Source organism: Mytilus edulis, chromosome 8, assembly GCF_963676685.1.
Source record: "Mytilus edulis chromosome 8, xbMytEdul2.2, whole genome shotgun sequence".
NCBI classification, from domain to species: Eukaryota; Metazoa; Mollusca; class Bivalvia; order Mytilida; family Mytilidae; genus Mytilus; species Mytilus edulis.
The window spans coordinates 30,030,196-30,046,036 of record NC_092351.1 but is presented as its reverse complement, the minus strand read 5'-3'; the positions used below and the strand labels follow the sequence as shown (position 1 = coordinate 30,046,036).

Genomic DNA, 15,841 nt, shown 5'->3' with positions numbered 1-15,841 from the left:
CGGGTTTCTGGTGTTTTAATTGTGTTTTTTCCGTATTCTGGATTTCGATAACCAATTCTAAAATTAAAATGTTCCCAGATGATAACAGTGTGTTAGATCCACCATGAAGCTGTTAGTCCGAATGGGTGTAATTACACAAAGATATTAATGTCAATGTAGAATGATACTTTTCAATAATTTAGATGGGGTCTTTCAGCGTTCGAACATAAGTTATTGGAAAGTATGATGCATGCAGGTTATCCAATGTTATTAAACGACATCTTGGTTTTAAGTAATGATGTACTATTTATCATTAATGATAAGTAACCTCGGGTTATTTTAGGAATACATTATAGTTGTCAACAGTTAGTTTCTTGTTTATTGATTGATGCATGTTCTAACACATAATTTCAATTCACATAGTATCAGCAGATTGCAATCGGTTAAATTACTGCATGTTGTGCCTAAATGGTTTTTTTAGGGGGTTGCTGTTTGTTGATTTTTGTTTTGCTTTAAAATTTTCTTTTGGTATGGGGTTTTCTTTTCGATTAAAACATATAGAATAAGGTGTGTTCACGATAAATGACTGACCCCAAACATAATTTGGATCTATACGTATAGTTCTTATTCAGATGAGGTGTTGGTTTGCCTAGTATTTTGGATAACTCCTCATTCCCTAGTATGCAATATTGTTCAAACACAGGAACAATCACATGACAAAAGAATGGATGGAGCTCACTATTCGTAATATATATAGACCGATAGGTACTCGATAGAAGATCACACAGTGCAAAGGTGTTAAGGGTGATAGCCATGGTCGTATGTCAGTTATAGCTTAAACTTGTATTAAGTTATGGGTTTGTTCATCAGTAAAGTAATTAATCTAAAGTGATATTGTTTAAATCCTCTTTTTTTAAATCCTCTTGTTGATAATTGTCAACAGTTGTCTTATTGGCAATCATACAAAAACTACTTTTTCCATATTCTTGGTGTATACAGGGTTTTTTTTGGTGTCGTGCGGTTGGTGTCGCATTCACATTTACCCCGTTAATCTTAAGCTTTGTATTTATAAATAATGCGGTATGTTCCAATTTTTATTATTCTCGGCTGAATTAAGCATTGATATTTTGTACAAAAACAACATTGAGGGAGTTGTATTATTCGCATAATGAAATGTCTATGACGAGGACAGAAAGCCCATATCTTGAAGTCAATCACGTGACCAGGCAAACATAAATAAACATAGAATGGAGGTTTTGCTGGAACTCCCGTACAATATCTGCAAATAAACATAATCAAAATGCAAGTGTTAATTAAAATGTATATAAATACAAGATTGATGTATACAATGCGTTTTAGTATTCAGTTGTTATTGACTGGATTTTAAAATGTTGTGTTTCTTTAAATGCTATGTGTTGCACAAAACAATGATAGATAAATCAATTTGTAAATATGGATTAGAATAAGACATTTCAAACATTGTGTTTATATCACCGAAGAATGTTAGTCAAATCATTTTACTTTTACAATGTTTTATTGTTTTCAATAATTTACTTATACAAATAATGACTTGGATGGAGAGTTGTCTCATAGGCACTCATACCCCATTTTGTTAGATCTATTCATGAGTACGAAATAAACTTGTAATTCAAATCCATTTACCTCGTTGAAAGATGCTTTTGCCTATTCAGGAATATGGCCGTTGGTTTCCATTCGTTCCTTTGGTTGACAATTTTATTGTTTAAAGTGTGATTTTATCAAATTTTATTGACCTCTCCCTTTTCAAATTTACCTAAAAGCTCGGTATTTTCGTTCATAAACTAATACTGTAACCACGAATAATTGTACCATTCGTGTAATGTACTACCTTTGTTTATATATTACCTTCTACGGCACTTAAAATGTTCAATACCAAAAGAACTTTTAGCAACACGTTATGCTCACGTAATACAAATAATTTCTCCTCGCCATACACATATGTTCATTGAATGTTGCATTCAGTAAATATGATATGTAAAACTTTCCATTGCTGTGTTCCTCTAATATGTTGCATTTAGTCCATGCTTTTTTCTACTTAAAAGACCTGTTACTTCCAGTCCGTCTGATATGTAGACCTTTCCTTTGCTTTGTTTCCCGTACCTGTTACATTAAGGCCATGTGATGTGTATACCTTTCCCTTGCTTTGTTTCCCTTACCTGTTTTATTCAGTCCTCGTGTTGTTTTAAATTATACCTTTCCGTTGCGTTTTCCCCTACCTAATACTTTCAGTCCATTTGATGTTTATACCTTTCCATTGTGTTGTTTTACCTGTTACATTCAGTCCATGTGATGTGAATACCTTTCCATTGCTTTCTTCCCTTCAACTTTTACATGTAGTCCATGTGGTGTGTATACCTTTTCCGTCCTCTTAAACACTTTCTTGTTACATTCAGTCCCTGTGATGTGTATACTTTTCCATTGCTTTGAATCCCTCACATGTAACATTCAGTCGAGGTGATGTGTATACTTTTCCATTGATTTGTTTCCCTTACTTGTTACATTCAGTCCATGTGCTTTGTATAACTTTGTATTGCTTTGTTTCCCTTGCCTGTTACTTTAATTTGTAGCACATACCTGTTACTTTCAGTCCATGTTATGTATTTCCGTTTCCATTACTGTGTTCTCTTTACCCGTTACATTCAGTTCAGGTAATGTGTAAACCTTTACATTGCTTTGTACCCCCTGACCGGTTACTTTATACACCATATCTGTCCAGGCTATGCGATGGATGTACATTTTCATTTTACATTCAGTTCATGTGATATGTTTGCCTTTTCCGTGCTTTGTTTCCCTTACCTGTTTTATTCAGTCCATGTGATATGTATACCTTTCAATTTTTGTGTTTCCAATACCTGTTTCATTCAGTCCATGTGCTGGTTTTAAATTATACCTTTCCGTTGCTTTTTCTCTTACTCATACGTTCAGCCCATGTGATGTTTATAGCTTTCCGTTGTGTTGTTTTACCTGTAACATCCAGTCCATGTTATGTGTATACCTTTCTTTTGCTTTGTTCCCTATACCTGTTACATTCAGTCCATGTGTTGTTTTAAATTATAACCCTTTCGTTGCCCTTACCCTAACATTATACTTTTAGTCCATGTGATGTGTCTACCTTTCGATTGCTTTGTTCCCCTAACGTGTTACATTTATTCAATGTGATGTGTATACCTTTTTATTGTCTTGTACCCTTACCTGTTGCATTCAGTCCACGTGATATTGATTCCTTTCCATTGCCTTAACACCCAACAGTCTCCGTAAAGTTGATCAACTAGTATATCTTCTATTTTAAAGTATTTCCGATGGCTTGTACAAGTACTTAACGAATGTGGTATGTTAGCCAATTCAAACGATGCTTCCTCTGGAAATATTTTCATCCTATTAATCAAATGATAGATATATCAAAGTTTTGTATTTAGTATTCTTAGTAAAGTATGCATGTAAACTGCGGAAACACATGGGGAAAGCTTACACTGCCTTTTTATGAAAATTTCTAGAAAAACTTTTAATTTTTTTCTGAGTTTTATTTGATTTTTTCCTTGTAATAAAATACCATTAATAGACTATTATGCTCCCAGAAAAAATGCACTCAGTATAATACAAAATGAAAATTACGGTATTTTGCAATAAAACAAACAATTCCTTGAAAGGCAAACATAGACTGCCCTACAAGTTTTACCAATCGTGCTGCTGAAGTCACGAAGCCTTTTTGTTTTCTGTTTTATTCGTGCTGTAATTTTGCATTCTTAAAATTAGTCCTTGTCAATAATAACAAATCAACCTACGAAACTGACTTATGTAATGCGTAGGAGTCGTATATAATTCACACGGGTATTTGATGTCAATCCATTAGTGAAGCATCCATAGTTACTGTGTATGCCTCGTCCACACACGAGTTCATCTCAAGACTGAGGTGTGGTTAGGGTTGGTTAATCTTTTTCTCAACATTTTGAGAATACTTCTTTGTTTTATTTTCGTGCTGATTTATGCTATGGTATTTGTCTGTTTTTCGTCCACTTATGATCATTGAATGTTTCTTGGTATTTTTTTTTATTTTTTTTAAGAAGATGACATAACAATTGATAATAAGGAATATTTACACTTTTCTTTCATGAAGTCTCATTCTTCCCATGGTCTTTATTTCACGTTTGATTTCCTCGTTTAGGTTAACTTCTGCACTTATATTTCTCCTTTAACAGAAAAAAAAAGAAAATATGAAAACATACTGAACTTGATTTGTGTTACATACGTATATGTGTATGCTTTATGAACCAATTCAATATGTATAAGAATGAAATGCCCTGCGTAAAATAATACAAAATTCAGGCACACTTTGCTTGGTGTTTACAATCAAATCCATCTGACATGTATTGCAATCAACTAGTAATATAACAAGGTCAAAAGACAAAATAGAGGTTAGACGCAAGTACAAAAGAAAATGTGGACCACAAATTAAAGTGGCAAAAGCCAAAACTAAAAAGAGCCATTTATTCAATAATTCATTTTTGAATGAGGGCTTATCCTTCATTGTGTTATTGTGCCTATTTGTTTACATTTTTTTTTCTGGTAGTTGTTTTGTTTTGATTTTGACATTTAATTAGAGACTTCCGTTTTGAATACTCTTAGGAGTTCAATATTTTTGTGATTTTACTTTTCAAATCGCGTATATTCACAATGGACTTGGGATTCAGGATATATCCGAAAGTACAAAGTCTCAGACTGGTTCATAATTTAATCTTTTCTCCGATATATATCACACATGGACGCGTTTTTAAACTAGAATCTTTCACAAATGTAATATCGACATACCTAGATAATACTATAAATTATCTAATTACTACCACAATTTAATATTAATTAGTATTGTAATTTTCATTGTTATTAATAAATGTTATATCAGTATTACAAACCTAATATTGAATTCTATCCTAATTCATCCTATTTTTGGGAAATTTTTAGAAATTCAAATGTGACTTCACATTGTGCGTTTATCGCTTTGGCTAACTCGGCTGTGAATTTGTATGTGCTGGTTTAGTTTTTATTATGTATCCGGTTTTATTCTGTAGCTAGTCACCACTTCGGTTTAATCATGTATATCTATTATATCGTCATTATATAAGAAGTTACTGTTTGCAAAAGTATGAATTATTCTGATTGATAGAGATGTTCTTATCCCAGGTAGAAAACCCTAGCCGTGTTGGGCACAGCCTTTTGAAACTTTTGGTCCTCGGTGCTTTTTAACTATGTACTTGTTTTGGCTTTCGAACTTTTTTCATCGGAGAGTCGCTGGTTGGTCTTGTGTGGACGAAACGCGCGTCTGGCGTATCAAATTTTATACCTGGTACCTTTTGTTTGCTATTATTCGTGTGTTTCTCTGTCCCTTATGTTCTCCCATTTCTTTGTATTGTAGTCCTGTCATTTTAGTGTTATATTTAACATTGCCATTATAGCGGGAGGTTTGGCATGCCACAAACCAGGTTCAACCCACCATCTTTTTTCTTAAAATGTCCTGTACCAAGTCAGGAAAATGGTCATTGTTATATTATAGTTCGTTTCTGTGTGTGTTACATTAACTCATCATATATACCAGGATTGAAATTTCAAATTACGCCAGTTGCGCGTTTCGTCTACAAAAGACTCTTCAGTGACGCTCGAATCACAAGTTATTAAAAAGGCCAAATAAAGTACGAAGCTGAAGAGCATTAAGGAGCTACATCCTAAAAGTTTTGCCAAATACAGCTAAGGTAATCTATTCCTGATGTAGAAAAGCCTTAGTATTTCAAAAATTCTAAATTTTGTTAACATTGTAATGTTGAGTTCCTGTTGTGTCGTAGTTTTCTTATATTTGATGTGTTTCCCGCAGTTTTGGTTTGTAACCCGGATTTTTTTTTTCTCAATCTATTTATGAATTTCGAACAGCGGTATACTACTTTTGCCTTTATTTAATGATTTAACTTTCCAATTGTCACCTTTTCATTGCTCAGCAACATATCCTATGTTCTATCGTATAGCATTTATATATCTCAGTGTGTATGTTACACTCGTGCATGTTCACATAAAACAGATTTGTATCTCATGAATGCCCTTTCTACACACGAAGCTGTTCCAACAAAATTATGAGGAAGACCGACTTAAATAAGTTTTATGGATGGTTACTCTATCACAAATTAGTAGACCGATACAATCTGTCGGTGTCTCAACTCCAAAGCTATATGTGAACGCGGTCTTAAATTTAAAATTACCGATATTACCGTCTAATCAGTTGATTATTTCTTTATTTCCGATTGTGACATATTGATTTAAAATTTATTAGCATTGCGGGTGATACATACATAGAAGGTAACCATTACCGCGACGACGCATCCAGTCGCGCACTTTTTGAGAAATGCGATTCTCACAGTTTTGTTTTTAACCTTGGTTTGTGTCTTCAAAATCCATATATGAGATATGAGCATCGATATACTTCTGACGCCTTCTTTAATCAGCTTATATTTATAAATACATGTCATGATGAATTTGTATTTATTAAAAAAACTTATTTATGATTTTACACAGCATGAATATTTTTTGAAAGTCATTCTAAAACGATAAACATTTAGTTCTATAATTCTTCCAATATTTGTTGTTATACCTTTTTATGATTTTGCGTCTTATTAATATGAGTAAAATTTCCGAACACAGAATGGCGTGAACACTGTGAAGTTTCAAACATTATTAAATAGCCTAAAACTTATACAGTGCTCGTAAATAAACTCATCATAGATACCAGGAATGAAATTTGATATTTCCCGAATCCGCCAGACGCGCGTTTCGTCTACAAAAAACTCATCAGTGACGCTCGAATCAAAAATGTTATAAAAGGCCAAATAAAGTACGAAGTTGAAGAGCATTGAAATACATATATAGCCTAGACTGACTAGTATATGTTTATACATATATATATAATATTATTATAGGTGTAGTATCTAACTTCCTAAAAAATTCCCGAAATAAGGAAAATCTATTCCTGAGGTACAAAAGCCTCAGTTTAAGTTTTGAAAAATTAAATTATTTCCAGTAAAAGCTCTCAAGAGCGTATGTTTGAATTGTATTAATTAATTTTCAGTAAAAAGCTCTCAAGAGCGTATGTTTGAATTGTAATATATGAACCGAATCAAAATAAGACTTTCCTATTCGTATTCGTATGAAAAATCTTTGCGCTTGATTAAATAATGCGCATATTATGAGGAAAACAGGTGAGTTAAATGAATCCCATTTTCTCAAATGTACTATAAAGTTTTCATATATCATCATATATAATGTATTAAATCTTATTGCAGCATTATGATAAAGTAGACGAACAAGACATCGTAGTAGATTATCCAACCGCCCCATTGCAGTTTGGAAATGTATCATACGTGTGTATTGTGCGCATGTGCTTGATTAGAGTACACGTTTTAAATAGAGAAGAGAACGATTTCGTACTTACAGGGTTACTGCTCACAAGGAAGCTATTAAACCAAGAGTTCCAAATGGTGAAGTTGAAATCATCCCTTCGTTAATTTTACGGACGTCATCACGAGTTGGTTGACCGTTATTGAATAACCGTTTCACAAATGATATCGGATATGTTCCTTACGTCGTAACTACAATCCCCTTCCCTTCATGAATGTGACCTACCGAATTAGACTATTTACCGGATTTGTAATCACATAAGCAACACGACGGGTGCCACATGTGGAGCAAGATCTGCTTACCCTTCCGGAGCACCTGAGATCACCCCTAGTTTTTGGTGGGGTTCGTGTTGTTTATTCTTTAGTTTTCTATGTTGTGTCATGTGTACTATTGTTTTTCTGTATGTTTTTTTTTTTCAATTTTAGCCATGGCGTTATCAGTTTGTTTTAGATTTATGAGTTTGACTGTCCCTTTGGTATCTTTCGTTTTAACAGTGTGTTGTACTTTTTCCTCACACGTGATATTATCAATTGAATGGTATATGTAATACTGCCATTTAATCAGGAAGGTTTGCCTTACAATAAAACCAGATTTAACCTATCGTGTTTCTTTAAAATTTCCTGAACACTATCTGAGATATAGCAGTCCGTTTATATGTATGTTGGCAGTTATTTTTGTAGCAGTTAAGCCTTACTGCTGTTCCGTTCTTTACCTCTTTTAGTTGATGGGTTTCCTTCGGTTTTTGTTTATGACCCGAATTTATCTATTTAAGGTGGTACCTAACACTACAGGGAGATAACTCTGTAAAATCAGCAGAACGTTTTAATGACGTTGTGTTGTTAAGGGAATATTAGCTTCTCAATGATCAAAATAAGTGTTTGTCAAACTGCTATATAACCAGTGTAATTTTTCTGATTAAACGGTTGGTTCAAATTTTTTGAAATTTTTATATTTTTGTCAAAGGGTCAAAGTAAATACTTTGTCAAAATTTTAAGAAAATTGAACGAGCCAAATTAATTTTAGTTAAAGTGTTAGGTACCACCATAAGACTGCTGAACAGCGGTATACTAATGTTGCTCCTATATTTTACATATTATTCCATTTGTATTATATCCCGTATTAACTTTTTAAGAACACTAAATCTGACACAAAATTGAGTGTTTTATATAAGTTCTTGTCATTCTACAGCATATCTATAATTTCTATGTCCGGGGTCTGCCATTTGACCCCTTGCAGATGACAAAACCATGTTGTACATCACAAAATCAGCCTTTGTCATACGTTTAACCCAGTTACAATTGTTTCATAATAGGTTCAGGAGAAATGACTCCTAAATTAATACTGTGTCTACTTGAACACTGGTTGCACGGATATGAATCAACAAAATTAAAAGACATCTTGCTAAATAGTGCTTTGATGATTCACTTATTGATATAGATATACAGCGAAGAAGGGGTAAAGGTGGAGTAGTAGTAACTAAACGGCTATACACTATTTCTCATAAGAACAGGAAATAAGCAAGAAAGAGGATAGTAGCATTGAGAAATCAATCTCAACCAGATAAAATTGTTCTAAATAACAACATGCTGTCGACATAGGGGACCGGATAAAACAAACAGTACAGTTAATATTTGAACAAACTAACGTCAATAATTGACAAACATGAACAAACGCATAATGTCTTCATCATTGGTAAATAAGCGACACTTTTGCTTAAGGGGGATCGAGACTGTTCGATTGCGCATAATTTTACGCATGAATTATCATGCACACAAAGAATTTTTGTCGTAAATTCACTATTTTTTTTTTGAATATTTTGATTTTTTGTCATTAAAAGATTATTATCGTTATTATGTGTAACTGTGAAAGGTTCAAGATGACATTTCACCAAATTTCACCATTTTCCCGCCAAAATGTCGGGTTTTAAGGCTAAATATTTTATTTCCATTATTGGTAACCTATATTTGTTAGTTGCTTATTCTTTGGAGCTATATTTCAGCTTTTTATATTACAGTCTTTTTTATTAATTTGTTTTAACATTTTCAAATAAATACTATTGAAAAGGTGAACCAACAAAAAAGGCTTTTAGTCCGTGTGACACTGGTGATCTGATAACGGATGTGTCTTCTTAGAAAGACTGGAAGAATCATATGAATTATGGCCTGTGTGTGTATATATGTTCAAATCCATCAATAGACAAAGAAAAATAAAGATTACAAACAAAAATTGCGGTAAACTCACGATCTGCTATAGGACCTGGTGTGTCGAAAATTGTGAGCTTTTCAATCCAATGACAATTAGGAATCATAACACTGCAAAATTTCTTTACTCTTTGGTGCCATAAAACATGTACTTTAAAATGATTAACGAAAAATATATTGAAAATTCTGTCTAATATCAAACTTTGTAATAGCGGGTGAAACGTTGAAAATACAATTTACCACCACGAAGCTGGTGTTTAGAATCAATACCAAAAGAAACTAATCTTCGAACCTTCATTCCTAGGGATTTCGTTACTTATACCTCAATATACTTTTGTATAATATTCTATGGGGAAATCAGTATATTCACGTTGCTCGAAATTATTTGTTTAAAACAAACGCTAAGTTAATTTAACTGTTCATTACAAAGCTATTTCTTAGAAAAATACTTTTTTTACTAATTTTACTCATCCACTTCATTCAAGTCCAGCAGCATATATTACTTGTATACTCAGGACGATATATAACATATTCATTCCATATCAGGTATTCGGTTTGTACTGGACACACTGTTAAATTTTTAACATGCTTACTAAAAAATCAAGATAATTTATATAACCCTACCCGTGCATATAAAGACACCTCTGAATGTTGACGATCTTTAAATCTCCGTTTTTATTGTTTCTATTGTAAATCGAAATTTTACAACATAATTAACTGTTTTTATTGCAGTAAGAAACAATTTGTAACTGTATGATTTTGTTTTATCTCAAATATATATTTATTCAAAGCTAATACATTTAGTACCTGCTGTACATAATTAAGTATTAAAACACTTATGATGTCGTCAATTAGGATAACAGATCACCCACGCTTTCTCGCTGTTACTATAGTTTAGCGTCTTAAAGATGCATGGTGAACTATTCGTTACTTTAACGAGAGGGAGTAATACCTTTTAATGTTAAACAGTTTTGGCCTTTTTCAAGGTGTTGTTAACTGTTATCGGAGATAACTTTAAACTGTTAACTGTTTTCAACCCACTGTGTAAACTGTTATCAGCATTTTTGCATTTGTTGTTGTTGGAAAAAAAGTTGCTCCCTCTTTAACCTACCGCCTCCGAGTAAACTTATAATTATTGAAAAAAATTAGCTTGGAAACCCGCATGCCATGACAGTTTTCTAATGCTAAATACCTTGGATATCCTCTCGCAGATTTGAAATGAAGTCCATGCAATGGTGATCTAAACTCCGGAAGGTAACAATTGTTTACGTAAGCACTTGTGATGACAGTCAAACAGTGGTAGTTCCATAAAACCTGTATAAAACATTAACACAAAAACAGTTATCACAAACTGTTAGTTCAACATATTTGTAAATGTTTACTATTGGAAAGTCCCTTATTACATGGTACAATCAAAAACTCAAACACATCAAACTTATAAAAATTTCATATTGCTGTTTTGGTACAGGCACTTTATGTCGTAAAATGTGGATTAAACCTGGTTTTATAGCTAGCTAATCCTCTCGTGTGTATGACAGGCACATAATTGTCTTATTTGAAAAATCATACTACATTTCCTTATTTTTTTACAATGTATGTTATGTGTTGCATGTGTTGAACTTGCTTATTGAATATATCCGTAGATTTTAACAAATAAATAATATTTTAAACTCTTTATTTATGCACAATGTTTAGAAAATATACAAAATGTATTTATAAACTAAATAAAAAATTAAGTTTGAATTTAATAATTTTCACGATTTACTACAAATAAATTACTATTATAACATATAACAGTCATGTCATACTTACTGACATTTACAACCAATGGTATTAGACATGGAGATAATTTGTCGCCTTCTCTAGATAAGCGAATCAAACGAGAACCAAAGAAACGCACATTTTTGACATTAGTTTAAAATTAATGTCAAAGCAGAATGATAAACTCTTAAATGATTTATAGAATAACTTATCGAAGAATTAGAATATAGAAAAATAGTCAACGAGTCACTAAATAATAAATTAATTCATGAATGCACGTAGCGCATGAGTTAATTATCAGTGTTGTTCGGTCACGAGTTGAAAAGTTTTCGTTCTTGAAATTATTTGATCAGGATATCTCTTTATTACATTGACAAACGGATTGTTGATGGAAATGAAAGAGAAAATGTAAGGAACTACGTTTGTTCAACGCATTTACATTTTTTTTTATGCAACGACGTCGAAAACGTCTTGTTGTTTTCAAGACGTTTTCGACGACGTTGCATCAAAACAAATTGTAAATGCGAATGCGTTGAAAAATAGTTAATTTATACTCGTTGACTATTGTCCAGTTTATTTCATTTGTAAATTTATAGATTTGTATTTCACTGGGATTTCACGGTAATTTGTTGCAATCAATGTACTAATCCGTGTTATTATATGTTCGTTGTTAAATAGAATGAAAGGATGTGCTGTACAAAAAGAGGGACGAAAGATACCAGAGGGATATTCAAAATTAGGACAAAAAACGCGGATTACATATTACCATTCTTATTTTCAAATATAAGCGGGACCTTCAACAATGATACTCAATTTAAGTATTGTATTCCATTGCAAGGGTTGACTGGAGTTTAGAAATGCAGTCATTATCCACTTTTCCCGTCCAGCTGTGAAAGACTTGCTAATAGTTGTCAAAGGTACCAGGATTATAATTTAGTACGCAAGACGCGCGTTTCGTCTACATAAGACTCATCAGTGACGCTCATATCAAAATATTAAAGTAGGTGACCTTTCTTTATTTTCGTACTTAATTATGCCATTTTAACTTTTTTGAATTCGAGCGTCACTGATGAGTCTTCTGTGGACGGGACGCGCGTCTAGCGTAAATACAAAATTTTATCCTGGTATCTATGATGAGTTTATTTACAACCACTAGGTCGATGCCACTGCTGATGGAGTTTAAATTCCCCAAGGGTATCACCAGCCCAGTAGTCAGCACTTCTTTGCTGACATGTGCTATCATTGATATGGTCATATTTATAAATTGACTGTTTACAAAACTTTTGAATTTTTGAAATACTAAGGCTTTACTACCTCTAAAATATATCACCTTAGCTGTATTTCACAAAACTTTTAGGAATTTTGGTCCTCAGTGCTCTTCAACTTCCAACTTTATTTTGCCATTTAACTTTTTTGGATTCGAGCGTCACTGATGAGTCTTTTGTAGACGAAAAGCGCGTCTGCGTAAATACAAAATGTAACCCTGGTATTTATGATGAGTTTATTTATGCTTTACAGGGTGTATAATTATGCAGTCACGTCCGGCCAGAATGGTGACGTTCATTAACTCTGATGCATTGTGTAAAGTATCATACTCCAAGCACGTAGAAACGTCCTTGCAACAATTTCCTGGTCCAAAAAATACTTAATATCTTAAAATATAAATTTTTGCAGTGCCGTAGGAGAGCTCAAAGTGCTCGACTTTTAAATATAAAAAATAACCTGTCCTCCGCTATAACATCTTATATGTTTATCATAAGAGGTTTAGACTCTACCTGATATTGAAATGACATATAAGAACTTATCCGCACTCTTAATTCATTCTTCGAAACTGTGTCACTCTCTTATTTAAGCAACAACAATTGTCAAATTATAATAAACTAGTCCAGACAGCCAGGAAAAAATAATATAATTGAATAATTCATTTTATAATGATACTTTGCGCATAATGTTGTACGCCAGACGCCCGTTTCGACAACAAAAAACTAATCAGTGAAGCTCGTATTAAAAATATTAAAAGGCCGAATAAATACTTACCATAAAGAATGAGACATAACTATGACACGATTTACCCACAGTTTCTTTCATTTTTGTGATACTTAGTCCTGAAATTATAAATAAGTCCATACATCACGACAAACAAAAATGACATTTTTTTTCAAAAACAACGCGTTACTCCCATTGTGACGTCGAAAATCACTTTACCTGTTTCCCAGAAGCAAGTATAAGCGTTGCCATCTGTTTTCAGATATATGTCAAAGAACAATAGTAGAGTAAAAAATTAGCATGACATTAATTCATAAATAATCAGATCATAATTCATTCAGATTATTTGTAGATGTCAATAATTTTATAAGTATGTAGAATATCTGGAGACAAATGACAATTTTATTATTTTAATCATTTTGTGAGTTGTAAGCGATAATCGACAGTATTAAATTTGTTTTCATAAAAGCTAGTTTAAGTCTTGGGTGTATGTCATGAAACAAGTTTCTAGTTATACACACTTACTGTATTTAATACACCTTTACAATATACAATAATTACAATCCTTGTAACCTAATTGATACTTTGAATTTATTTATTCTCTAAGGATATCGAATTAACAATGTAGTAATATTTTCAAATATTGTTTTTATCGGTACTAAAACTGATAACATTTTCGAACTATCAAAACATTAAAAATCTATATTGCTATATATGTACAGTTGTGAGAACTTCATATTGTCCATACTATAAACTTGTAATTTTGTTTTCCACAAGCTCATTCCTTTCTCAGAATGTGTTGAAGTCTTTACACCAAATTTGTGGATGTGAATTGATTGGTACATATATATATAACTGTTTAGTGTCTTTAAATATCAGCTGTATTTGTACGAGGCTAGGAAACAAGGTGTATGCAAGCTTTTAGCGAGCTACTACACATGTTTCGAGCCGAGATTTTGGATAGATCATTTTTTTTTATATACATGAAAGATAATAACACAAGTGAAAGAGGAATGGCAAAACGTTAAGCGACGACCGCTGAAAGATCGTATATGAATTGTTGCTGATTTCTTTGGTTATTTTGGTTTTTTTAAATGATTATGGTGTTTTAACTCCTTTATTGAAAATATTTAACTGTATACATTGGTTGTTCACAGTTCTCAAAATCGTTTAGATTCGAATTCTTGCAAGGGTATGCATTTGGATTTTAATTTTCAAATAAAAATGTGAACACACTTCAGTTGGATTTTTTCTTTTAAGGGTTGACTTTCTTACGTTAATAATTACTACGGGTCTTCATCTTTTTTTTCGAATAGTATACAGAGTCCTAACTTCTTAGCAGGAACATCACATGAAATTAACAAATCTTAGTCAATACGATTATCTAGTGTATGTTCAAACTATGCTGAACTTCGTTTTAGGTGTATGCTCCTTTAAAGAACTGTTTAAACAGTCATGAGGGATTACGATTGAAATCAATGTTAAATAACATTTACAGTCACTGTGAAATTTCTAGTTTCTGTAAACGTACTGATCAAAAATAATACACGCAAAATGAAAGGACCAATCGACTTTTCATTCGTTATCCTTTCAATATATAACAATTTGGTATAGTCTCCAAAATGCAATAAAGAAGTCTGTCATTATACCAAAATATAGCGTTTTGCATGAGACTAAGTGACAATAATTCATGTGAGTGTGCACAAAGAAGATGTGATGTGTTTTGTTTTCCGAAAGGTACCCTCTCGTGATTTGGTCAGTCATTTGAAAAAAAGAAATTCTAACATCAGGCTTGGACATCTGTTAAACTGATTTTCACTGTGCGTCCGGAACATCTGGTCTTTGTTAATCTTGTATGTATTTCTTTTGGTTCAAGTGTATGTTTGTTTCGGAGTTTGACGTTAGTTGTAGTATGACGTCCATTTCCTCTGTACTAGTACATTTTTCTTTAGTAGCTAGCTGAAGCCAACTGCAGTATGCTGGTTTTTCTCGCCGTGTTGAAGATCCCGCATTGGTGTTATTGTGCTTTGGCTATGTTTGTATTCTTGCCTATCCTTCTTGCTTGTGTGCTGCGTCTATACGCTATTTAGTTTTTATTATTTTGACAAATTTGTTGCAAATGTAATAAAATTACAATTTGCCAACTATAAATCCAGGTCACTTCACCGTTTTCTATATAAGAAAATGTCTATACCAAGTCAGGAATATGACAGTTGTTTTTATGTATTTCAATTATTTTACCTTTTAGATATTTGTGACATTTTTACCTATTATTTCTGTTTGTTTTGTTCACAGATTGCTGTCAATATAACGGATATTGCCAGTTTGCGACTAACATACAAGTGAGAGGTTTGGCTATCTATTAAACCATGTTTAATAATTTTCTGCATAAGGAAATACTTATAATACCAAGTCTTATGTAGCAACATTCTAGCAGCGTCTGC

The 15,841-nt window shown here is 32.6% G+C and overlaps 1 protein-coding gene across 1 annotated transcript; it reads right to left on the bottom strand.

Annotated features, from left to right (window-relative positions):
* Window positions 1–1,032: 1,032 nt before the first annotated feature.
* On the bottom strand, window positions 1,033–13,554 carry LOC139484027 (uncharacterized). The gene is made up of 5 exons (XM_071267751.1): window positions 13,449–13,554; window positions 10,843–10,964; window positions 4,116–4,205; window positions 3,211–3,393; window positions 1,033–1,258 (listed from the first exon to the last, which is right to left on the bottom strand). The coding sequence occupies exons 1-5, from the start codon at window positions 13,536–13,538 to the stop codon at window positions 1,033–1,035; spliced, it is 711 nt and encodes a 236-aa protein (XP_071123852.1). The 5' UTR covers window positions 13,539–13,554.
* Window positions 13,555–15,841: the final 2,287 nt, after the last annotated feature.